Source organism: Pteropus alecto, unplaced genomic scaffold (genome assembly GCF_000325575.1).
Source record: "Pteropus alecto unplaced genomic scaffold, ASM32557v1 scaffold3, whole genome shotgun sequence".
In the NCBI taxonomy this organism is placed as follows: domain Eukaryota; kingdom Metazoa; phylum Chordata; class Mammalia; order Chiroptera; family Pteropodidae; genus Pteropus; species Pteropus alecto.
Window position 1 is genome coordinate 27,754,697 of NW_006442484.1, and position 25,034 is coordinate 27,779,730.

The 25,034-nt window shown below is 37.8% G+C and overlaps 1 protein-coding gene and 1 pseudogene across 5 annotated transcripts in view; both read right to left on the bottom strand.

Moving 5' to 3' along the window:
• CACNB4 (calcium voltage-gated channel auxiliary subunit beta 4) overlaps positions 1-25,034 on the bottom strand; it is a 210,910-nt gene that overhangs the window by 10,333 nt on the left and 175,543 nt on the right. For all 5 annotated transcript variants that reach the window (XM_006921070.2, XM_006921068.1, XM_006921072.2 and 2 more), the window contains 8 exons: positions 24,781-24,911; positions 22,529-22,605; positions 21,031-21,050; positions 20,727-20,807; positions 19,391-19,449; positions 11,966-12,075; positions 6,623-6,774; positions 4,826-4,921 (listed from right to left, as the gene is read on the bottom strand). In XM_006921070.2, coding sequence (XP_006921132.1) covers positions 4,826-4,921; positions 6,623-6,774; positions 11,966-12,075; positions 19,391-19,449; positions 20,727-20,807; positions 21,031-21,050; positions 22,529-22,605; positions 24,781-24,911 — 726 coding nt within the window. The remainder of the gene's footprint in view (positions 1-4,825; positions 4,922-6,622; positions 6,775-11,965; positions 12,076-19,390; positions 19,450-20,726; positions 20,808-21,030; positions 21,051-22,528; positions 22,606-24,780; positions 24,912-25,034) is intronic.
• On the bottom strand, positions 9,148-9,266 carry LOC112470733 (annotated as a pseudogene).

Genomic DNA, 25,034 nt, shown 5'->3' on the forward strand with positions numbered 1-25,034 from the left:
ATTCCATAAAACTACGCCCATAGGATACTCTGTAGAAAAATGATTCTATCGTCAAAATTTAGGGGAAATACTGCATACTATCTGTCCAAATGGAGATATAAAATGGTCAGTATTAAGGCTTCTGCAATAAAGAAACCAGTCTACTCTTGCTTATCCATTTTCACAAACATTTTTGGTATTAGAGCTCTTTCCTTGTCACACCTGTCGACATCATATGGGGCTCGTATTAAGAAGAACATGCTCCAGGAAATACCACACCAGGTGCTCTTAAAGGTCCCTTTTTTGCTTCCACAGTCCCAGAGTCTAGCATCGATTTTTTCTGGCTACAGAGTTATTTTTTTTTCAGTACTCTTTTAGCTTTCCTTCTCCAAAGAATGCTGCCTTTAATTTCTTAACAATGTGAGACTCTGCCAGTGTAATTTGCTGACTTTTCAGACTGGAGATGCATCAGCCAATCAAGTTGCAAATTCTCCTAGAGAAACTAAAATGACAGTGATCACCCGTCTTTGGATGACAATTATAATTAGCATCTTGAAATAAAGCAAGGACATATGCAGACACATTTTTAGATTACTACTAGTTTTCATAATCCACAGATTTCTTCACACATGCCAAAATAGAGTATCAAATTCCTTCTTAGCATTACAAAAACTATGCACACAATATCCAATATTTAATAACATGTTTAATACGTAAACGGTGTTTAGAAAATCCTAAATATAAGGTAACCTTGCTTATCCAGACTGTTTGTTTAAATTTCCAGGTTATCTCACCAATTATGTAAAACAAGGAATTGTTTATCCTGCTGAGAGATGATAGGGCAAGGCTGTCTTCCCAGCATGAGGCTGTCTGAAATTCCTGAAATGGGGACAAGTTCGAAGCAGCTCACAGTATTATTTGCATTTAATATATGGACCTATCTTATCTTGGTTTCAGCTATTTCAGATGTAACAAGTTGCATCATATGAACAACTACTCAGTTATCAACCCCTTTAGAAGTAAAATACGTCAATTTTAATAGTAATTATTAAATTACTATTTAATAATTAGTAATTATTAACAATACATGTTAATAAAGTTGTTCTCATAAAAGGATCAAATTAACAAGAAACAAGTTCAAGTCACCTAAAATGCATCTCAAGGAAATTACTGAGATGTATCAGGCCTAATGCTTAAACGATGTATGCTGAATTTATTTTAATTCTTGGCAAGAGGGTTGATTGTAGGTGAACCACATAGAATTGAGACAAGTAAATACTTGGAGTTTGTCTGGTATGACCACATGGAGACATAGATACCATGTCCTCAGACAGGCCCATATGTTGACCTGTAGAAGTATCTAATCTTAATGATGTTTTGAAATAATGAAGATATTATCTGACTTGATGTATCTTTTTATTGTCATACTCTCCTCTTCCCTGGGCTCCAAAACCTTCATGGATTCCATAATATCTCTATGCTAATCACTTCTAAAATCTAGATAGAATCAGAGTCTTAGAGTGGAGCAGGAATCTTAGATACCATATCCATATTTTAGACAGCATATCACATCTACAGCCTTCACCAGAGGAGATTCCTTTCAAAATATCTCTGACATCTGTTTATAGAGACTGCTCCACGCCCACTTGCCACTGAATGCAGTTAGAGACAAAGAGCTCACTGCTTAGAAAGCCATCTCATTCTTTTTGGCGTTTACATTTGGGCAGACTTATGAAATGCCTTTCTCCTAGTGGGTCAATCGGATCATTCTGTCCAATGACATTAGACCAGCCTAACTGCTCCTAAGTCCACCAAGACCCACCCCTTGAAACTCCCACTGATTTTAGCGCTACCTCTGGGATCTCAAAGAACCAGTCACCCTGACAGTGTACACCTTCCTACATTTGTGAAGACAGACATGGTAAAAGCGGTTTGAAATATTAATCTGTGTTTTTCCTTTTGTGTTTTCCCCTGTTCTTGTCTACCGTTCAAGCAGGAGGCAGGGTCTGTGCTCCCTTGTCTCAGGGGCAGTTAGTGGTAGGAAATTGACAACTCTCCTTTTCCCCTCCCGGGTTTTGTATCCCAAAAGCCAAAATTGGTTGGAGAGATTTTGCTAACTGATTCTGGACAAGAAAGAAGGCAGGGATGCTTTTAGTCCAACCAAAGCAGAGAGAAAGCTCCTTTAATAGCAACAGTAGGGGAAAAGGAGATATTTTCCCTCGCTCAGCCAGAGAAGAGAGAGGGCTCCTTGCCAATGTCCCAGAGAGGAGGGGCTTGCCTCCCTGCCTTGCCAAAGATCCTTGTTCCAGATGAAGTTCCAAATGAAGTCGGAGGCAGCAGAACCTCCATTCCTAAGGACCACGTGGTCTTGGTGGATTGTTTTCCAAATCGGAACTCTCCCCTTCGCTCCCTCAACTTCTTCTCTAACCCCATCCCTAGGACTTGGGGTCTTTGTTCTGCCCTGGATTAGGGTAAAGGCAGCTGCAAGCATGGTAAAATATCCTGCCTGTCCAGTGGGATGGAGGTTAAAGTAGAAAATGAGCTATTTCTTGCATGGCCAAGTTGGGGACCAAAGATTCATCTACACTACACAGCTATGTGTAGAGGTGGAATGGCATAGTGGACAGAGGTTTGTCAGAGTCAGACAGATCTAGCATAGAATCTTGGGGCTGATTTACTAATTCCTACCTCCAATAAGTTTCTTAACCAGGAACTTAGCTTTCTCCTCTAGAAAGTAAGGGTAATGTTACCTACTACGGTGGTTACAGAGGAGCATGCTCAGATTTCTCTGAGTGAGAACCTGCTGTGAGGAGTGTAGGCAGCAGACAGCCCTGAGTGGCTGCACCTTCAGGATCCACTGCAGCATTCAAGCTGAGGCCAACGCGCTCCCAGACAATTCCTGAGCACAGCAAGAGGGAAAGAACCTAGACACTTCTGCCTAACATGGACTCCTCTAATGGGCAATCTTTTCTCTGGGGATCCCCATCTATGTGACTGAGATTTTCTCAAGGCTGCATCATGGTCTGAGGCTCCTCCTACCCGTTCCTCCTTCCTTTCCCCTCTCCTTTCACAGGGTCAGACCTGCAGCAGGTCTGAAGGCTCTCCGTGCCAGTTCTCTTTTATCTCTCACAGGCATTTTCTCCAGGAAATATGCACTCCTACTTCCATTTAGGTCTCTGCTTCCCAGAAGAGCCAAACTGATATCATTATCTTTATTAGACTGTTCTAAAAATTGGAAACAATAACACAGTTCCTGACTTTGGGAAGTTAGTGTCCATCAACTGAGAAGTGTTATAGAGTTAAGGGCTGGGTAATACATTTTTCTATATTTGCTCAGTGCTTTAATCATACATTCCAATGTGTAAGTGGACTTCATCAGCAGGCACTGTGAAATTAGACTTCTTAACATAGTGCTCCAGACTCCAATCTATCCAAATTATCTGCAGGCAGGTAACCAGGTGCTGGGGAGGAAGGTTGTGAAGGGAGGAAATTGGCTTTGGAGCCAGATAGATCTAAATCTAATCCTAATTTTCTATGAAACTTTAGAGAAATCATTTAACCTCTCTGTCTTCCGTTGCCTCAACTATATAATGGAAATAATATTGCTTATCTTACTAGGTAATTGCAAGGATTAGAGATAGCCTATGTAATACAGCTAACACACTGTCTGACGAACTATAAGCATCTAATAAAATAATGCGTTATTACTCATTTCCTCTACATCCTTTCATTCATTCACTCATTCAATAAATATTTATCGTGGGCCTACTATGACAAGAATTTGAGATACAACAGTTAACCAGACAGGCACAAATCCTTACAGAACCTGAAAGGTTAGGCATGATACAGCGCAAAGTACATCCAGTGATTATAACAGAAACACTTAGATGGTGCTTATTATGTGCCAGACACTGTTCTAAGAGCTTTACCACATATTCCTTCATTGAGTCTTTACACCAACTCACTGAGGTAAGTACTTGCTCAAGATTACAAAACTAGGGATATAATCCTTGATGTGGATTTGAACCCAGGAAGTCTGGCTCCAGAGTTTATACTTTTAACAGCTATGCTGTGTTGCCTTTCTTAACATCTGAATTAGATTTTATGCTTCCACAGAGCATAACAGTCCTTACACAAGTATATAAAAAAATCTAGTGAATCAAATCAGTGGGAAAGACAGTTTCCCTTAGAGAAACACAGGCACAGAAATTAGTAAGTTAGCTGGGCCAGTATAGACACTGATCAACCACTGGGGATCCACGTGATAGCAGTTACCACACCCCCCGCCCTCCTCCGCCCTTCACCATTTGCCTGGCTTCCAACTCAGGAATTGGCTCTAGGAGAAAAGTTGCTATAATATGGCTTTTCACCTTACTTAATTAACCCTGACCTCTTCATCTGCTATAACCACAGTGCTCTTCCAGTTCCAATAAATTCTCAACCTTCAATGTCATAATCGTTTATGCCTATCAGAATTTTCAGGCAGAATAGTTAGGGAAAGTCAAATCAGTATGTTTTCTTTTTCTTTTCTTTTTATAAAAGTGTCCATATGACTGGAGAAAGTAGTTTGCTGAGTGTTTGCAAAGTAATCATGGTAGCGGTAACAACATCAGGCACCGGATACTAAGTTCACTTCCTGTTATATGGCAGACATCACCCAGCTCCGGATACCTGAGTGTAGTCAACACAACAGCATCAGTTTGTTCCAAGAAATTCTTTAGGTTTATTACAACATACCAATATCACCATCATTCTAGAATAAAAATGACAATGCTAATAAGAAAAAAAAAAAACACTCTCTCCTAATCGGTCAAGAATGATTAAGACAAAAAGTGATTGTACTTACTGGGGGGCATTGTGCAAGTTTATCAGCTGCCACCAGTTGCACATTTAAGTGTTTACTTTGGGACTTTCCTCTAGATTTAATCAACCGCTGTAAAACCTGATAGAAGAAGACATGAATCTGAGATACTGTCAATAAGTTGAAAGAAAACCAAATAAACCAAGATCCTTATTTATAGTCTGTTTAGCACTGAGTATTAATAGAGAGAAAATACAATGTGATAAATCATATTTATAAACTCCATAATGACATCATCCACTTACACTGGCTTTCAGTTATAGTGAATTTGATATGTTCATCCTATCCTTGCTCCATGTGAGGGTCTTGGTGGGATCTTGAGCTCCCACCCTAGATTTTACCCAGAGATTTCAAAGAGAGCCCTGCAAAAGTGGAGGAACCGATCTGTACCAAGTCATTTATGTCCAAATTCAGCTGAGTAATATTTTGATTCACTATCTCAATGTCAAATAAACATCAGAGTCATTTATATATTTAGTCCTTTTTGTCACCGATAACTATTGAGGCATTCCAGTTTAATTGTACACCAATAAGATGATTTCATGATAGGAATCTAAGCAAAACATTTGTACTGGTATGTTGCCACTATAAACCAGTGATATATTTGTCTTTTAAGTACTGTTATAATTACATTTTGCCGTACACTACCCTTTGCCTTAAAACTTTTTTGTAGCTGAAACAGGGCCCTTCCTATGAAAACAGTCCTAGTATATGAGGCTCTATGATACCTCAGCACGTATGTCATGAGAACTCTAGTTCCTGCATTTGTGAACCCCAGGATGACTGGGGCAGGGGGGAGAGAAATTGAAATCTATTCCACTGCAGTGAAGGGTGCTTAAATTCCCTTCAGTTTTGGGCAAAAGAGACTTCCAGGTGGTCAAGGCAATTTCAGTCCATCCTAATGATTCCTCAAAGGTCCTGGTTTGGTCAGGAGTCCCAAGTTCATCCTGCACAGAACCAGTGGCAGGGATGGAAGGCTGAGGACTTCGAAAGGGTTAGGGAAGGGCACAGCTTCTTTAGGCATCCACCCATGATGGGAGACATTACTGTTCTGGCTGGAAGTTTAATCAACATTTAGGGACTAGAATCCACAGTTGGAAGCACTGAAAAGCAACTGGTTATTCGTACCTTGCAAGTGTATCTGTTTCACCTTTTAGAACATCATCGCTTTTTAAAAATGAAAGAATACCCAAATCAAAAGTGACCAACTTGAGGCTGTCTCACTTTTATTTTTCTCTTCTCTGGTGGCATGAAGTATCCCATTGTGCTTAGTAACAGAATAATTATATTCCTTGAAGAACCCAACCTAAGCACAAATGTAAGAGTCTATATATAATGTTTCCATAAGAGATTTTATACAGCAGTGTTTGACTTTATATATGATAAATATAGATACCTTTCTTGAACTATGTATTCTCTCAACTGATGATATAAGAATCAATATTACCCAAGAAATTTACCAAGATAGAACCTAAAGTCTCTGAAAAACCAGAGTTGACTTTTCCTTACCTTTCTTATTTTTTTTTAAATTTCTATTAAACTCTTGCATAATTGTTTGGTGGCGGAAACACAATAGACCATGAGCTTTTGGAAGGAATGGACTGTTTTTTATTAGCTATCTCAGAATTTCTAGAATCTGTACAAATTGTGAGAATTAAAAACTGTACTTATTAAAAAGGGTCTAAAGAAGACATTCTCCTTGCCCACTAACAAAAAAGTACAAAGCACACACACACACACAAATAGAGCTTCTAATTCTTAAGATAGAAATGAGCTAATTACCTTTGGAGAAGAGACTTTCACATGAACAATAATTGGTGCTAAAGAAGTCTTTATAAGTTGTGCTGGGTGATTGATGGTGTCCGCATCAAGAACAACCAGTTGCAAAGATCTCGCCAACTCAAAGATTCTTTCAATTTCACTTTGTACTTCCGCTAAATGAGAAATAATAAAGAACAGGTCATGGTTACTTTTATTACTTAGTTCGTATATTTTAAAAATAGTACTCCTTTCAGATATGTTTGTCTACACTGAAAAACAGAACATTTTGAATTTACATATTCCTATCTAACTTAAGATCTTTTCTAAAGACAGAGGGATGGATTGAGTTTTGCATAAAATCCAACAGTTGGTGAAGAGAAGGCAATTTTGATTTGCTTCTTATACTCACCCTAAAATTGAGAAGGCAATTTTGATTTGCTTCTTATACTCACCCTAATATTTAACTACGTATATAGCTATTTATTTTTTATTGTTTCTTTGTCTTAAGAATTTTTGTTTTAGCTATAGAAGCTGAAACTACATTTAGGAAAAAACTGAAATACAAGTGCAGAGCATCGCATGGAAAGCAAATTACACTGAAATATTTCTACCAATCATCCACTTACGTATTAATATTTTAGGGATTTTTTTTTTTTAAATCTCACAAGTCACCTATTTTGACTGATGTGTACATTTTTATACCCATGGTTGAACATTCTGGATCTACCCTTACAACCAGCATATTGCTAAGTCTTAATTCAAATATTAGGGCCAGTGGACTTGTTCTAAGGCATAATTATCTTTAGTATTATTTTTTTAAAAAACAAGACCAATTATACGAAAATGCTGCAATGCATCTGGATGCAAATCTATCTGGCTGACCATAATAGCCAAGTTACTCAAATATGCGTGAATCTGATCAAATGAAAAATCTAGTTATTGTCAATGTCTAAAATAATTCAGCTATTTTTTAAAGCAAAAATGAATTATCTATAAAAACATAATATGGCTTTCTGAAATAAAAAAACAATTTTTAATATATATTTTATAAATCATCCTAATTAGATTATTTAATTTTCAGAGAAATGATCTTATTTTGTTTTATACTTATTTTTATTTCTGGCTACAGGTATGACCTAACAATGTTGTAATCTCATCCAAATTACACGGAGTAGACAAAGCTACCTAATTTCAATTACTTCAAAGATGACCTTGGAAAAGGTGATGTTGCTCTGAAAAGGGCTTGTACCAGAATCCTAATTATTATAGTGGTGGTTATTACAATAGACTGCCATTAAATTAACTTATATCCAAATTATTTGTTTTGCTTATCCAGTATAAATTCAAGTTCATGTCACCCACTGCAAAGTGCTGCCTTCCATAACCAAACAGATTGATGGGGTGTGTGGGATCATGAATGCTCAAGACTATTGCATAACTCTATTTTCTTGGGCTCTGCATAACAGCATAAAATTCTTCTTTCTCACAAAATCTCTGATGTTTAGTGCACGATCTATATTACACATGTGAATTTTAAGAATCAACATATCTATCATTTTTTCATATTATTTAATCTCAATGGCCTGAAAGATTTCATGTTGCTTTAAAAAGTGACTAGTTTTCAAGATATCAATGTAAAGAATTTGGACGATTAGGCTTATTTGCAAAATTCTTCTGAAATCACATCTCACATTTGTTAGTAATAGTAACATACCTGTGCCTCTTTTTCTCACTTGTCAAAAACAGTTTAAAAAAGATATTTTTCTCATGAGAGAAGTTTGAAAAATAAAGTTTATTTTCATTGTAGTAAATTTCAGTCTCAGGCTGTTGGGGTATAGTCCATTTGTTGTTTTCATTAAATTGTCACCAGTTTGATGTAACTCCTGGCCAGGACTATAGTAGAACAAGTTTATAATGCTTGAAGCTTCAAATCAGAACACAATATTTTTTGAAGTAGCAAAAAGGCAGTGATGCAAACTGGACTGCTCTGGTACAAAGAACCCTCGAGGCACTCTGAGTCTCTATGTAAATAATTCAGAAATACCTGGGCCATATTTACTCTGCGCCAGCAATAAGTGTCGTTTTTGACAAGCCCATGCAGAAGGCACACCTACTGCTTAACCAACACAAAACTCATGGGCAGTGGGCACTCTGACATGAGCAGAGAGGTGTTTGGGCAGAGCTAGCCAGGTGGCTGCAGAGGGCCACACTATATACTAGAGTGGGTCCGATACTTGGAAAATATGTATGTAGAATGAAATATCTAAGTTATATGTATAAGGAAGAGAAATGCATATTTATCTACATAGCTTATTTTCTTTCTTCTTTTTCTTTCTTTCCTTTCTTTCTTCTTCCTCCCTCCTTCCCTCCCTCCTTCCCTCCTCCTTTCTTTCTTTTCTTTCTTTCTTTCTTTCTTTCTTTCTTTCTTTCTTTCTTTCTTTCTTTCTTTCTTTCTTTCTTTCTTCCTTCCTTCCTTCCTTCCTTCCTTCCTTCCATTCTTTATGATGGCATTGGTTAATGAAATTCAATACCTTTCTTTTTTTCAATACCTACAGCACCTGGTCTTCCTAGGTGCTCTCCCATCCAAGTATTAACCAGGCCCGACCCTGCTTAGTTTTCGAGATCAGACGAAATCAGACACATTCAGAGTGGCATGGCCGTGGACTACATAGCTTATTTTCTTAAAGAAAAACTTTAATCAAACTCAACAATCTTGACTACCCTGGCTGATTCTCAGAAGGGTTCCAGTGGAAGTTTCTTCATGATCTTATTCCACACAAATGGAGCTCTGAGAAGTCACAAACTGTGATGTTGGAGGGATCTCAACAAACACTATAACTCAACCATGACTTATCCAGACCCACCTCTCTCTAGCGCCTCCATCACCTGTGATCTCTCTTCTATCTAAATGTTTAAATTACTATTTCAATGGTTCCCTAGGGCTCAAAGCTACATTTCCCAAAGTGAGTATCCTGGAACACCAACCCCTTAATATATCCTATGAGAAGAAGGGGGTTTTCTGCAAGTGAAATACTACATACTATAGTAGTTTCTCTTGGGATTTCAGACATGCATTATCCTTTGTATCTTAATGGCTCTAAAAAGTCTTGCAGTAAAGAAATCTGCCAATTGTTTAATACATAATGTCCAAATTTTATTTGACCATGGAAAAGATTTGAGATGTAACAACTATTTCATATCTTGTAAAACTAACATTTCATGGAATCTATTTTGGAGGTCTCCTTAGCAAAGCGTACTAGAGTCCTAACATACTGGTCTCAATCTGCTTTTTCAGTCTCTTTTGTTGCTCTAAACCATGCCACCACTCCCCTTTTCTAAGCATGCTCTGTACAAAATTAGTCGTTTCTCAGCCATTCGATGCTTTTTATATGCTGATGCCTTTGTACATTCCTGTCTGCCTTGAAGAACCAGCTCAAATATAACTTCTGTGATGTCTTCTCAGACACTTCTTACTCTCCACCGTTCTTTCTTTATAGCCTAGCTCTTCACATAAGTCCATTATCAAACAGTATTTTAACCATCTGTTTCTTCTTTCTGTTTGCTCCTGGGTAAAATAATTTGCCTTAGTCATTAAGTCTGGCATACTGCATGGCACATAAGAGTTCACTAAAGATTTGATGAAAGAATCTACAAACGTGCATTAACAAACAGGCAAACAGACATAAATGGCTCACATAGTGGTTATTAGAATAGACTGTCATGAAATTTAACTCCGATGGTTGTGGTATATGAATTTACAGAGCAAAAGGAAAAACCAGTGAACTTACATCTACCTTGTTTCCCTCTCAATATTTACACTAACTTTCCCCCACCCACTCCACTGACTGACAATAGATGACTAGACTATACAAATGACTTCAAAGATTTTCATGAACCCCTTGGTTGGTGCAACCTGGCTTATGTTTTTCAGTGTCCTTTAGCATCTCACTGCACATCGAAGGAAGAAGTAGTTAAAAGTCAAAGTCACTGTGAGGAGCGAGAGGACAGTGGAAGACAGGAGAACAGAGCACAGATGCTTGTTTGGAAAATCTTCAATCTAATTTGGCATGCTCTCACCCATGATATTTGACTTTAGTCAGTTACCTAATCTGTTCACTATCATCAACTCTGCCATCATCACTTCCTCAAGGTCAAAATACAGTGCCTTTACAAGTGTTTTACTCTGTATGTAGAAGGCACTAAAAACAGGACTTAAAAACAAAACGAAACAAAACAACCTCACTGATTTCTGGGATCTTGTCGCTGCAAGTGCTGACTATTCCATTTGGGATGTTTGGCATTATTTCACAAAGCAACTATCCCACAAACATTTATTGAGTAATTCCCATGTACCAATCCCATGCCAGGAATATAAGGTGATATTCTGTAGCCTCTTTCTAACCTGTACAATTCTTGATTCAGGGTCAAGTCACAGCCTTCAGTGAATTCTTGTTGGGATGTTTGGGGGTGCAATCTATCTTGAAATATTTTTTAAGTTTTCAATCATTTGTGGAGCTCATTTCAGTAGTTTAAAAAATGTAGTGGCATAGAAGACCTCTATCTTTCCTACTCTGCCCATGAGGAAGAGGGCAGTAAAACAAGTTGCCTTCGTAATGTGAATGTAAAAGAGACTCCTAGAATGACTACGTCACTCTTGGCAATCATAGAAACCCACAAACAGGCTTTTCAGATAAATGTTGTGATTCGCCAGTAGCGTGGACTTGCTTCTGTGGATAGTGATGCCACCCTCCATAGCCCTGCTCATAGATGGCTTGACAGAGCTAACCACATGTAGCATTTTTTTCTTGTCCATCATGGTGAATTTCAGGATGCCTTGTAATTGGTGCTCTGGGAAAGACATGTTTAAACTCCCTTCATGTTATTACTGGTGGTTACTATTTCCACTTAAAGGTGTGACTGTTCTGGGTACTACCAGCTAGCAGCAGAAGCAATACTAAGAACACCATGATCTAGCTTTCTTCTAAAGAGCTGAGAAGGCTGAACATCTCATTTCCTTTCATGTCAGTGTGACTCAGGTATGACAGATATCATTAGCCACACTGAGAACGCTGAGCAAAGTGGAGATGAGTGGCTTCACATGGTTAGGCATAAACAGACTAGGAAAGTCCCTTGAGGGTTCTTCCCACCAGACTACTAATTGGCTAATCGACAAAGTTGAGAGAGAGGAGGCTCTGGCCGCTCCAGGACCCGGCTTCCTTCTTTTCCGTGGGTTGCGTTCTCCCGTTAACCAGCACTGCCCCATTCAGAATGTGGAGCAAACTGGAAAAGCTGTTGACAAACACAACCCGTGCCATCCCAGTCTGAAAGCATAGCTCGGAGAAGTAGCACATTTGAACTTCTTACCTAAGCTGGACCGAGTGTTCGAACGTTCAATTATTGCTCTCTTGCTGGGATTATTTAGGACGGACCTCTTAGCAAGAGAAATGTCAGCTGTCACTCTCGTTATTGATATCCTATGAATAGGAACACAGAACAAAACAAGCCAGTAAAAATATTGTGAGGTTTCCAAGTGATTTATAACCACAGTACTTAATAACCACTTTACATACTACAGTGCAACCATAGTAAAGTAAACATTGGCCACAAGTGTTTTAAACAGACTTTGGCTAGTACTAAAATATGAGCAGAGCAGAATGGAGGAAGGTTTTGGCTATTTAACAAAAAATGATTGCAGTAAAAATGTGGCTCTTCCTCCACTATTGTCTGCCTTGCTGAAATCTCTTTAATGTATACCATACCAGGAGGGAATCAAAATATATGAATAAACCATGCTCTTTCTAGGAAGCAGCAATACAATTTACCTACAATTCACAGCTGAGTTGCTCTTGAACAAGACCTTCAGGAGCTATTCAAATGCTCTACCCTGGCTTATTAACACTGCTAGTCAAAGGGGGAAGTCCTCTTCATTTTGATCATCAAAGACAATTAACCAATGGGTAGCTATGTTGCATTCCCAGTGCTTGACAATTAATTCATGATACATGAAGCATCTCTACACAGGCCCAAAGGGATTTTTTTTTATTTCTAAGAATATGAAAAATATGATTTCTTTTCTGCCAGCATAAGATTCTTCAGCATATTTGCATATGACTTTGAATGCATATGGTGTGCAGTCAAAAGACACTGTAATTGAGGGCAATGTGAGGATTGTGCCAGGATTTTGTTAGAAAGTATCCTACAGTCATGCAATGGAATAAAGCAGAGACATTGCAAATGAATGGAGAGACGGGTCTATTTGCATATGTTTTATCAAACGAGAATCTCTGGAATTTAGTTTTCAAATTCTTCATTTTAAACTGAGATGAACAACTTCAGATTATTAGCTACCTGTAGAATGCAAAGAATGTTTCTCTAAGCCACTTACTGCCGCCACAGACCTTTCTCCATGCTTATCTTCACAGATTGGCAGAGTTCCAGAAATGAGACAAGGAGAGTAGTGCCCCTTACCCTTTGCACTGAGTTAGCTCACCTATTCTCCTCCATTTTCAAATTCCTTTGGAGGTTGGAACAGGGAAGAGGTGGAGTTATTAACAATTATTGAGTTATATGTCATCCTACGCTTGTTTTGGGACAACACTGTCAGCTCTCTCAGGAGACTTCACTTGACTTCAGTGACCTGAAGCCTTGGGGAGAATTAAAAATATTCTTTTCCACAAATGGCTAGCAATTGCTTCTTTAAAGTAACAGGCTGTGCAAAAATCTGGTGCCATTTTAAAACAAAGTTACTCCTTGCTTGTATCATTGTATTTATAAGCTGTAGAGGATCAAGAGGTTTAAAATTTTTAGAATTTTGAGGCTCTAATAATTTACTTGAGGCATCTTCAAATTGTCTTCTACAAAAACCAAGAGTTTTGTGAAATACCTCCAGGGCCACTGACAATGCTAAAGGGAAGCTGAGGGCTCCAGCTTCCCCATCCTCAATGCCAGGTGAACACCTCTGCATTTCCATCTTCTACGGAGGGGCTTTGTATGTGATTTCATTACAAAAAGTTGTTCAACTGCTAAAAGACATTGGGAAACACTGGCCAAGTAAAGTTTCTTCATTCTACGAAGAAGAAAACTGAAATACAGAAAGGAAGTCTCATACATTTAGTTAGAGGCTAAGAAGGTCTACAACACAGGCCCTGAATGCGAGGCCAGTACTTAGTCACCTGACTTATACTTCTCTTACAGTTTCAGTTTTCTTCTCCAGCAACCTCAGAGATCTCCAGAGAGGAGCCAAATTATCAAGCGCAGATGCCCAATCTTGGCCGAGTGCTGATATAGATGGTCAGGATTTATTCAGGTGGAAGTTAGGTGACCCCCATATCTGAGTCTTCATTACTCAGTTGGCTGCTGCAACTTGAGGCATAAAATCTCACAGGCAGCCCTTGCAGGTCATAGCTCCTTTTATTTACTGAATAGGGTTTGCTTGTTTATTTTTGTTTCTGTTTTCTTTTTATTTATTTGTTTGTTGTTTTAAGAATAAAGCTGCTAGTTAGAAACATACAGTCAGAGCAACTCAAATATCTGACTGGAGGCAAGTGGGTTGGTTTAGGAACAGAATTCAACTTTCTAGAATAATTACTTTTGAAGAGCCCAAAGAGTCTATTCTGCTTAAGTGAAAATCAAAATTTTCTAGTTCCATACAAGCCAAATAGTGGCCCTAGGTTTATAAAATTTTAAGGGACTACAAATAGATGAAAACTTTTATTTTTTCTGGGTTGTAAATACTTTTACAAAGCCATTTCAGGACACGTCTAAACTTTTACCAAACACACACACATACACACACACATACACACACACACACACACACACAGAACAAGAGAGAGAGAAAAATTGCCTCATATATTCCAAAAACAGGAAAAGGTTTGGACAATACAGGGTTCTTTTTCTTGTTTTACTTGTTAATAAAATACCAGCTAATCTGTTACTACAAGTTATTTCTTAACTAAAGTACACACATGAAAGAGCTCAAGAAAAGATAGACACAGCCATAGAAACCCTTTAATAAGACAAAGCAAGAGTTTCTAGTTTCTAGGCAAAGATGCTTACTATTGTCAACATCAGACACCAAATCCAAACTTTTTAGAAAAGGTTCCCCAGCAATGTAATTACATTCACATTGAATGCTAACTAGATACTTTTTTTTTCCTGAAAGTGATATCCTTTCTACTTTGTTTTCCCTTGCTATACTCACACCCTCTAATGTCTTTCGGCACTTCCACACATCCTGTTTGACATATGTCTCCAAAAAGTTCCCTTGGAAACTTTCCTGTGACATAGCGTCTGTAATTAGTAGTCGGTAGACAGGAGACTAATAGAAGTCCAGTTACTCAGGAGACTGGGTATAGCAGCCAATGTCACTGAAAACTAGCAAAAATCATTCTCTAAATCTAGCAAATCTGAGCCCCAACTGTTGCTTATTTCTGTTTTGGAATTCATCATAATTGCTGCAATACATCATGAGCTATGAGTATTAGTTTTCTGTGATTTTCTATGGAAAGATATTACTTTCAGTTACAACACATTCATTAAAAAATAATTAGTATTTCCATGTTGGTAATAGAACACCTGTAAGATCCTTCTATATGCTATCCTTGCTACAACTAATATACAACCCTGTTAGTATATTAATTTTTTTGAGTCCTAGTATTCATAGAGAAAAATGTTCCAAAGAACAGACTGTCAAGACAACAGGGATGGAAGGCAGACACAGACCTGAGTATTCTTCCTGCATCTTTCTCTTGCTAATTGCATGACCACGGACAAGTCAGGCCACACTGTGAGCATCAGTACTATAATCAATATAATCGTCACAGTAGTTTTGCCAAACTATGTCACAGGATTGTCTTTAGGAGCAAACAAGGTAATATATAAAAGTGCTTTCTTAAATCATTGTTCATAGTGTCCTATGTTGATAGGCACATATATCATCTATGTAAGACAATTATTGGAGATTTGCAGACTTGAAAAAGACAGTTTCTTTATATCCTATACTCAAAAGTTAGCAGTCTACCGTGAACTCTCCCATCACCAGAGTCCGTAAAATTGATACATACTTTAAGGGTGGGCGTTCAGGTTGGACATATTGTAATCAAAATCTGCTAATTTAAATATTCATGCTTGTCATTAAAGTGTTCAATTAATTATCTCTACTGTTTGTTCACCGATGAGTCTGCATTTGAATAGAGAATGGGAGGAAGAGGTCATAAGAGAATGATATTGATTATGAAATGGAAGGCACTGTGCTGTTCTTTTTCATTTTTTGACTGCAATTACAAGTTGTTTTCATTCCTCCATGGCTTGGCTGCTTTGTGACAGCATCAATTGTTCTCATTTCCTTTCATAAACAAATACTACTTCGAGTTTATGTAAATTGTATTCTCAGTCTCTTTTCTTCAATTCTTTCTCAAACCCTCTTTTTTCCCTTTAAGTATTCCTTTAGCTTCAGATGTTATCTGCATAAGTTATCTGTATAAGTTACATAATATTAATTTAGGATTTTGGGCCATGATCATATCAGTTACAACGTCTCCAATAACTAACATACAGCTGATCTGATCAAGTTGTCAAAAAGCCTAAAGTAACAACTTTATTGAGATTTGAAATGATTAGCATAGATCAACAAATTAATTGCAAGTAGTTTTGACTACTTGCTCTTCAGTCTATGAATGGCAGAGTCAACCAGCTGAACAAACCTCATCCCAAAGGATGACCCCCCCATATATGTTTGTGGTGTGAAATGAAGAAACTAAAGCTCTGTGCCTTTGTGCATCCACTGTGTCATCACCAGGCTGATGCCACTGTACCAGCTTGTTAGGCTCACTTAGTTTATGATCTGGGCGCAGGAACTGTCATGATGTGTGAATATCCACATCTACAAGGATCCTTCATAAACCACTTTATATTATGCTGTTCATTTTTCTTACATGTATTATAGTTTGACCCTACAAGAGCAGTTATAGTAATACTATTGTATAATAAGTAGCCCTAAACTGACTCAAATAATTTCTAAGGTATCAAAAAAAGGCAAGTATATGATTCTGTAATAGTCAAACTGTTGGACTTTAATCCAATTTGTTAGATTATTTTCTAAACAAGATCTGAAAAACAGTATTGAAGAAGAAAGCCTCTTAGCCAATAGATCCTTTTTTTTTCTCTTTTTGAAAAATAATAATACTTTCTACTGACTATTTTGTCTAACCTAGTGCATTCATGGACAATGAGACAATGAGTAGGTTTCTAGTAGAAAATATTGTTTATGCTATGTCACTGTGCTAAAGCCTTCTGTATAATTATTCTCTTGTCTGGTTTCAGTAAGAGACTATTTGCTGTTTTCTCTCCTTTATTAATTGGTAACACAAAATGTAGCAGATTGTCATAGCTCAAAACATAAGGATAGGCATGTCAGAGTCATTGTGAAGCTACAAACAAATCTTTTCTTCCTTATCAAAGTCTCCACATACACTCAACCAATGGATTTATTTTTGATTCTTCTGCTGCATGGACCTCTTATGATTCAAAAGCAAGTCTACTCACCTACTCCCATCTTTAGTATCTACCTTTCTCCAACTGTGCTGTGTATCAGATCTCTCTGAGGCTGAGTCTCTCTCTTTCTCTAGCTACTGCTTTTGCTATTGTTGGATCCTTCCTCAGATCTCTAGAACCTCTGCTGTGTCATCAGACCCCATAGCATTGATATTGTGATTCTATTTCTACTAACACCATCATCAATAACGTGTGTAAGTGCTCGATGCAGACAGCTCTACCTAATTCAGAACAAATCTCTGCTGTTACAATTAACAGCATTTCTGGGCCTGAAGATTGAGGTAGAACCACAGATCCTTCATTCTTGAAAATAGTAATTAAATCACTCATTTCTTCTTTGCTAAATTATAATAATTCTTTTCTTTTTTCCCATTGGGCCTACATTTCAAAGATTTAACATTGTTGTTCATAAGGATGTTATGTGGGGATCAAAACAATCTAACACAAATTTTGACTGTGTTATGGGATGAAATTTGTTCAGCTCAAAGGCTTTTATCCAGTTAGAACTTCCTTAAGTAAAGGCATCACAGTTTAAAATCATGTGACTTCAAGCATAGCTGAAGGATGTGTGCATGTGCAACCAAGAACACAGAAGACTGAGCCATGCATGTCAGCTGCCTCCAATACATGGAGACCAGCAGGAGGGTAAAAGTTATGGCCCAGATCATCAGAGGGCAAATTCCAAGACTAATAATGTTAAGTCAGAATCAGAGTTCAGCTGTTTCTCAGTAATGTTTCTTAAGAAGAGAATTCCCAATTGCCAAAAGTTTTCAGACAGAAGCAGATTATCCATCTGTTTGTGGTTATTGAAGAAAAGAAATTAGAATAAATTTTATATTTTCCTCCAACTTCAATATTCTGGTATTCAGTGTTATCCACTTATTTCCTTTGTAACTACCTCATTCTCTGCCTTTTTTTTTTTTTTTAAAGGGGGGAATAGGATAAACCCATGGCTTTCTTATAGATCTTGGGTCCACTAGATGAAGGTGGTAGACACTGTTATTTGTTCTCCTCACCAGCTGATTGGAGAGACCACCCTTGGGCTGAGGGCCCCAAAAGATGGGCAGAACAAAGTTTTTGCCCAGTCCTTTCTTCCCCTCCTCTACCCCTCCCTTCTGCTCAGCTGAGGCACATCTGCCGCAGACTGTTAAATGAGCAATAATAAGCTTCCATTGTGTTTGAATCATTATACATCTTGGGGTCTATTTATTAAGACATCCTGGGCTCTATTAATGTGCTTAGCAATTCACACAATTGCAGTGAAGTATTCTGCTTTCTTGAACTAAAATCTCAATTTATTTTCTTTGTATATAGACTCAGAAATAATGAATATTTTAACACAATTATCCAGAAGGCTTTTTTTTATGAATATATACAATTTACATTTAAAGCATTATCATGGGTTTTTTTCCTTAAAATACCATATTTGTTAAATATTTGGCAAGTAGGATGCATTTAACCATACTTTTTAGTACACACTATTAAAATTTTCTTCATTTCTAATAAGTCTTCAGCTATTTTCAGGTGATTATTTTTACATGGTGTGTACCCTGCATTGTGAAAGAGCTTAGTACTTACTATTGAGTAAATATGAACTTTTTATCATTTCTCTGCACAATACAGAAACTCATTTGAGATATTTTTCACAAAACTTGAATGATAAATTTATCTGATAGCTAAAGACTGAGCCATATTGATAATGGTGTAGGATAAAGTAGACCAATAAAATAACAAGATAATTTCTACTAAAACAAACAGAAACTAGACATCTAAAGAAGTATTATTCCTTACAAAATTGGGAGGCTTATAATGAAACCATTTCTTGCCCTCTTCTTTTGAGGGAGTCGATATACACATAATATGTAATTCTTCAATGATATTACCCAGCTTGACCAGTGAGCCACCATATTTATCAAAAATATTCTATATTTTAACTGATAATTTTCATAAAACAAGTGTGGTATGAATTCACTAACAAGTAAGAAAATAAAGACAAACACATACATTTAAATAAAACAAATAATTTCCCTTTTCAAAGCCCCCTTTCCCGTGGGGATTCAATACTATACTTCATAATGTCATAGTTTCAGAGCTCTTTCATTCTATTCTCCCTGGAATATTGAGTTAACTTTTAATTAGAGATCTTTTGCAATCTCTGGAAACAGATGCACAAATCAATCTATTATACATGTTTGGTTAAAGAAAAATAAAAATGCAAAAATATCTACGTCTCACCTCCCATCAAACCTGTGCTTCAGGAAATCAAAGAGGGCTTTCTGCATCATGTCTGTTACCTTTGCAGAGGTGAGAGAAAAAAGAATGAGGCAAACACACACAGAGAGAGAAAGAAGACAAAAGTGAGACAGGTGGAAGGGAAAGGCACTATGACTGACCAAAGGCAGCCAGTCCTCTTCTGAGGGGTAGGTTACCGTGGAAGGTGTTTTTCATTCTTAGCCACTTGCAGTTACTAAATTCCTCCCCCACCCCACTTTAGTTCTCCTCCAGAGTGTTGAGGAATGAACCAGCAGTGTTCACTAGACCCAAGACAACCCCTCTTCTCTTATTAGGCGTTAGAACTGTCACCCAGAGACCACAATAGGCTGGCTTTGTACCCAGGTGCTGCCTGTCCTTAGCACACTTGAGTGGTGCTCGCCTCCAGTGAGGAGCAGCTAGAACCCCTCGGGCCAGCCCTGGGTTTAGCAGTCCTGCTACTCTGCATGTTGGTGAAACGGGCTGGATGTCAGTAGACCACTTTCCTGCTCTTCCTCTGACATTCTCCACTGAGAGAGGGAGGGGAGGGGAGAAGGAGACAAAATTCTTAGATCTGCCTCAAAAAAGTTTATTGCTTTATCCAACAAATGTATACTGAGCATCTACTATGTGCCAGACATTGTCCTAGTTCAGTGGGAATGGTGGCCTGGAGGTTGCCTGCCTTTAGATTTTAACGTCCCGCAAATTATCTATGCTAGCACAAAGTCAAAATGGCAACATCTGAAATGTAGTATATCTAAGTCTTTATTCTTTTCCTTCTTACATAGTTTAATCTGTGAAGATGGTCACTAATAGTTTTAGTGGAGTTTTTCTTTTTCCTTCTATATATCTCTTAAAATAAATAAGCAGAGAAATATTTGGAATATGCCATTGACTTGAGATTTGCTGGTGCTTTTAGGGTTTAGTTTTGCTGGCAGACTGCCTATATGTTCCCTCGTGCTGTTTATACTCTATTATTTCTAATAGTAAAGGCAACTGTTGAGACAGATAAAGTCTTTTTCTTTCAATTTAATGCAGAGCAAACCTTTGACCAGACCTTCCCATTGTAAATGTTTTGAGGGAGATATTTATTCCTAAACAGTGTAATACATAACCGATGAGAAGAGTGACAGAAAGGGGAGAAAGAGCCAAGAGCCACATAAGCCCCTCCCTGCACCACCTGCCTTCACATGCTGAGAGGCAGCTTTCATTGGTACTTTAAAGACCCTACAGGAAAGCAGACCCTGAAGGAGCCAGCTCCAAACGTCTGTCTCTTAGATTCCTGATCAAGAACTGAAGCATAACAAACTGGTATTTGTACCTCATAACCCTTCAGTGACGGCCCCACTAACACCACTGGACGCATGGATGGCACGACATCATAAGGAGGAATGTGCTCCGTCTGAAAGAGACGATGTGACACGTGTTACAAGGTGAGGATAAGTACACCTCCTCAACAGCCACTACATTCATAATTCTCAAGTCAAACGAAAAATGATTACCACAGGTCCCCACCGACGAGGCCCATTCCTTATTTATAGTCATTTAGGTCACTGAAATGGAGTATTGCAGGCATAGATGGATAGAAACCTTAATGGCAAATTTAAAAAGGAAACACTACTTACCACTTTTTGCTTCTGTTTTGCTAAAAGACAACAATAAGAGCCATATCAAAATATGTAATCTCTGTAAATGATAGTACATGATTTTAAAAGATGGAAGAATGTACCAAATTGTCCTTGTAATTCTCATCATTTCACCATCGCCCACTCTGGAGAACACTGTTCTATTATTTCATTTAGGACAGGCCAATTTTGAAGACATTAAAAACAGACAACTTCCTCCCTGTACGAATGACCTTGTATCCTGATTTCATGTTGGTTGGGGTAGGTGGACTTCATAATATCGGAAGTTCTGGGCCAGCATGGGCCATGGGTTGCTCCCCACTGAACACAGCATAAGGTGTGGCTGAAAACAACTTGGACAAATAAAATGTGATAAAAGGAAACTTAGAATAACAATTTGGATAAAAATGATCGTCGCTTCAATCACTCACTATTTTTGGATTTGTAATTTGATGAACCGTGAGAAAATTTTGTGTTCTTAAGTCTTTTTGCTCACTTTCTAGGATATTGACACATTTTTCCTACCAGGCTGCTTTTAATTTCAATTAAGTTTATAACCACTTGTTTCTGTTCTTTCTTGTTTGAAATAGCTGCAATACCCTAAATGTCCAAGAAATGGGGATGATGCAAAATGTACTGAATATCTCATTAAAGTGGTTTTGTGGTCATCTAAGCAGGTCCAGTCCATGTGGGAGCAAACCTGATACCTGGTTTGGTTCAAAGTCACCCTAAGATAAGGAAGTATTCACAGGAAAAAGAACCCAGATACTCAGAGTTGTTCCAGAACCAGTCCAGTCTCCTGCAGGTATGGTAGGACAGAACAGACCTTGGACTTGTCATTCCGAATTAGTAATACTGGATGCCCTAATGCAGCATCAGTTCTGAGCCAGAATGAAATAAGCCTATAGAAGTCAAGGAACGCAGCAGAAGAAAAATTCCTACTTGAATACCTCCACAATTTACAAATGCTCAACATCTCCTGATTGGACCACCACTGTTCTTTCATTACTATTAATTCCAGGGCTCAGCTGTCTGCTGTCTGAATAGAATTGAGGTCATCTGGGCCCAGCTTCATTCTCTGCTTCAACCCTCCCATTCTCCACAGCCTGAGCTGTAACAACGCATTTTAAAGTTTCCCACGGAGACTGAAACAGACCATTTTCTTGAGAGTCTACAACTTTTTTAAAAAAATTGGCCCTCACTATCTTAAAGTCTGTTGGGTTCTTGAACGGAATAATGAATTTGCTTCAAATTGGTTTACACAATGGTGGGTAATTTTCAAAATTATATGACAAATATCTGAATTTTTAGTACCACAAGTATCCTTTAAATCAAATCTAATTACTATAAAAAGCAAATGAATAATGAAATATCAAGTAGAAAATATTTAAATTGAGCTTTTAAAATTGTTTCCAAATCAGTAAAAATACCTGCATGTATGTTCAAATATTAAGTAAGGAATATATTCCATTAAAAGATTTTTTACTAAAGCCCTCACCTGTTGATGTGGGTGTTGCTCGAAATGTCCCTGATACCATTTCTCCAAGACTTGAAGAAGAATTTCCACTGGATTTCCTAGGATATGCAAAAGGAACTTAAGAGTCATTCCACAGATTCCTTGAAAATAGAACTTGAAAGTACAAAGCTTTTTTTGACCTTAATCTTACTAAATAATTCAAAACACACCAAATCTTGCTATAGAGAACTTCAAAAATCTGTCCAAATGTTTTCTTTGACCTCATTTCTCAGAAAAAGTGGGGGAACTAACTGGGACTTGGAAATATTTTGCAAAAATATCTTAATTATTCAATGCAGAAATCAGGCAGAAGAATCACTGACAGGAAAGTTCTTGTTAATGGCTTGCTTAACTAACACTGGTCACCAGGGCATCAGTGGGATGTCAACACAGTTCAAAACAAGCAGTAAGTCCTGAAAGAAGCATTTCTTCTCAGAAGCGAGTGCGTGTGTGTCTGTGTGTGTGTGTGCATGCGCACGCGCGTGTGAGTGTGGAGGGTGGTCAGAATTAATATTATTTGTGACCCAGAACAGAAGATCATTAGCCCTGGTCTCCCCATGTGACTCCGGTGGCTTCCCTGGAGCCCACAGTGGCCCTCAGGAGCTCAGCTTTCTATTTCTCCAGTGTCCCTCCCTTCCAGTGCTTAAAGTATGGTCTGCAGAGTCAGAGCAATCTGATTTCTCGTGCTGGCTTTGCCACTTAATTTTCATGGCACCCTGGCACATCATATCACATCTACAGAAGGAGAAGCTATACTTCACAGGATTAGTATAAAGATAAAATAAGATAATGTCTACGGCTCTTGGCTTTACTCTTATATCTGCCACAAAGTAAGCTTTTAGTTCAAAAGAAAATAATAATCTTATAGAATAATAATAATAACAATAAACTAACAACTTTGGAAATGATGGCAATAGTTCATTTATTATTTCATTCAACAAATATTGATTGATTGAGCATCCACTGTTCTAAAAGTTAGGAATACAACAGAATGGGGGTGGGAGGCAAAATCCTTTCATATATTGAGACAGATTCTAGTGGGCGATATCAGGATCAAACAGATTTAAAAAAGTAAATATATAATATTTCTGACAGTAATCAATGCAACAGTGAAAACTAAGTCAGAAGAGAGGCAGTAAGTGGGTACAATTTTAAATATGGTGACAGGGAAAGGATCACTGAAAAGGTGATATTTAACAAAGATCTGAGGCAGATGATGGAGTGATCTGGTGGAAATGTGAAGGAAAGGGTTTCCATAAGAGGTAACAGCAAGAGCAAAGGTACTGAGGTGGAAAGATGTGTTCCTGATGTGTTTAAAGAGCAGCAAAAGAGACAGAAAGTCTAGAGAAGTGGGAACATGATGGATTAACAGTTTATAATATAATTGACATGTTATATACTAAACAAGATGGATAACTAAAAGCAGGGCTGACTGTACTTTTGTGATCTCCTATCACTATTTAAGAGGTTCCCACATGACAGAGGCAAAAAGTTCTCTAAAGAGCAAAGGAGTTTTTGAAAAGGATCCAAGAGAAAAACGAGATTGAGAATCAAGACAAAGAACTGCTTCTATTCTAGGACATTCAAAAAACGATAACATCAAATCAATGCTTCAGTGTAGCCTCATAACATGAGCAGGTTCAGTAGGATTCCGATTTCTTTTAAATTTTGGTGTATTCCTAGGACCTTTAAATATCTGCACTCTGAGATCTACGTGGCTACTTCATTAGCTTGCTAGAGGCTGATGCATTCGAAGCTAGGCAGAGTCTTCACCCCATTACCAAGAGATGGCACATGCCACAGAAAGCCCTGGGTGGAGAAGGTGCTGCTAGTACTGAGACCTGCGTGTACCATCACATTCTATGTCGACTTACAAGAGAGTCTCAGAAAGGAAACCAAGAAGAACCATGATTACAGATCAAGTCAGGCTTCCACTTCCTGTACTGAGAAAGGATGCCCTCCATGACTCTAATGAAGGAAGGCTTAGGTTCCAAGGAGAGTTTTCTGAGGCTACGGAAAACTATGGAATTCATGTCGATTCTAGTAATGCCAGGAGTCAAGAAGAGTAAACTATCTGAAATGTTCAATTTCAGAAAAACACCTTATACACACAAAAGTATACATTATGGAAAGCATATATGATGAACCTAATGAGCAAACCTGAAAATATCGCCTAATGTTCCTACCCCCACCAAAAAGAAAATGAAAAGTTTATAGAATGGAAGAAATCTTACCCTCCATGAAAACGTCCTCTTTTTTGTTCTTGCTGAATCCGTATGTTCTCTAATCTCAGTGGACTTGGAATAAAGCCAATCTCACAGCCCTCTTTCACCAGCCTTCCTATCCACCAATCATTGTTATATTTCTGGAATGCAGAAATAAAATTGCTATCAATAGTAATTCATTTATCTTCATATTCCATTAATTAATTTCAGGGGGCTAGAAAAATGAAACACTATTCATATTATATAATATTATACTATATTAT